The 848-nt window shown below is 54.5% G+C and overlaps 1 protein-coding gene across 8 annotated transcripts in view; it reads right to left on the reverse strand.

Annotated features, from left to right (window-relative positions):
- The window catches only part of LOC128878305 (collagen alpha-1(I) chain-like), a 13,288-nt gene that overhangs the window by 5,553 nt on the left and 6,887 nt on the right, over positions 1 to 848 (reverse strand). For 5 of the 8 annotated variants that reach the window (XM_054126411.1, XM_054126413.1, XM_054126409.1 and 2 more), the window contains exon 6: positions 24 to 824. In XM_054126411.1, the coding sequence (XP_053982386.1) occupies positions 24 to 824 (801 nt within the window). The remainder of the gene's footprint in view (positions 1 to 23; positions 825 to 848) is intronic. The other 3 variants (XM_054126415.1, XM_054126416.1, XM_054126414.1) reach the window with 3 other exon arrangements.

Here is an 848-nt window from a genome sequence, read left to right on the forward strand (position 1 = left end):
GGGCCCTGCATTTCCCTGAAGACCTGGCTGATAGCTTGGTTGACTAGTTTCAGGTCCACTAGAAGGACCTGGGCCGTAAGGAGACTTCGTGGGTCCTGCACTTCCATGAGGTCCTGGCTGATAGGCAGGCTTCGTAGTTCCAGCGTTTCCAGGTCCAAAGGGAGATTTCGTTGTTCCTGGTTCTCCGTTTGTCGCGCCATGAGGTTTCTTTCCAATAGGGCTTCCCGGAGCAGGATTCACGTTTATATAAAAGATATTGCTGTCCCCGTTGCTGGGTTTACGATGTCCAGGCTTGCCTGGCGCGGATGGACTGCTTCCAGAGCTAGGCTTCTCGTTTCCAGGGCCACTGCCATAACCGTTTGGCCCAGCGCTCGGGCCTGATCCGCTTGGACCTCCTTTTGCGCCAGGACCGGTGCTGCCAGGTCCGTAAGACGGTTTCTGACCTCCGTAAGGACTACTTCCACTTGGAAAATTTGGTGTTCCTGTTGTTCCAGGACTGGGCGCGTTTCCTGCTCCTGCGAAAGCTCCGGCACTCGCACCTGCGAAGGCTCCGTGGAAAGATTGAGATGGCCCTGGACTGCCTGGACTGGTTGGACTTCCTGGATATCCTGGACTGCTTGGATGTCCTGAACTTGTTGGACTTCCTGAGGCACCTGGATATCCTGGACTTTTTGGACTTCCTGGGCTACCGGGATATCCTGGACTTGACGGGTTTGTTGGACTACCTGGATATCCTGGACTTTTTGGACTTCCTGGACTTGTTGGGCTTCCTGGGCTACCTGGGCTACCTGGATATCCTGAACTTGATGGATTCGTTGGACTACCTGGATATCCTGGACTTGATGGAT

The sequence above is a fragment of the Hylaeus volcanicus genome, chromosome 6, assembly GCF_026283585.1.
Source record: "Hylaeus volcanicus isolate JK05 chromosome 6, UHH_iyHylVolc1.0_haploid, whole genome shotgun sequence".
Lineage (NCBI taxonomy): Eukaryota > Metazoa > Arthropoda > Insecta > Hymenoptera > Colletidae > Hylaeus > Hylaeus volcanicus.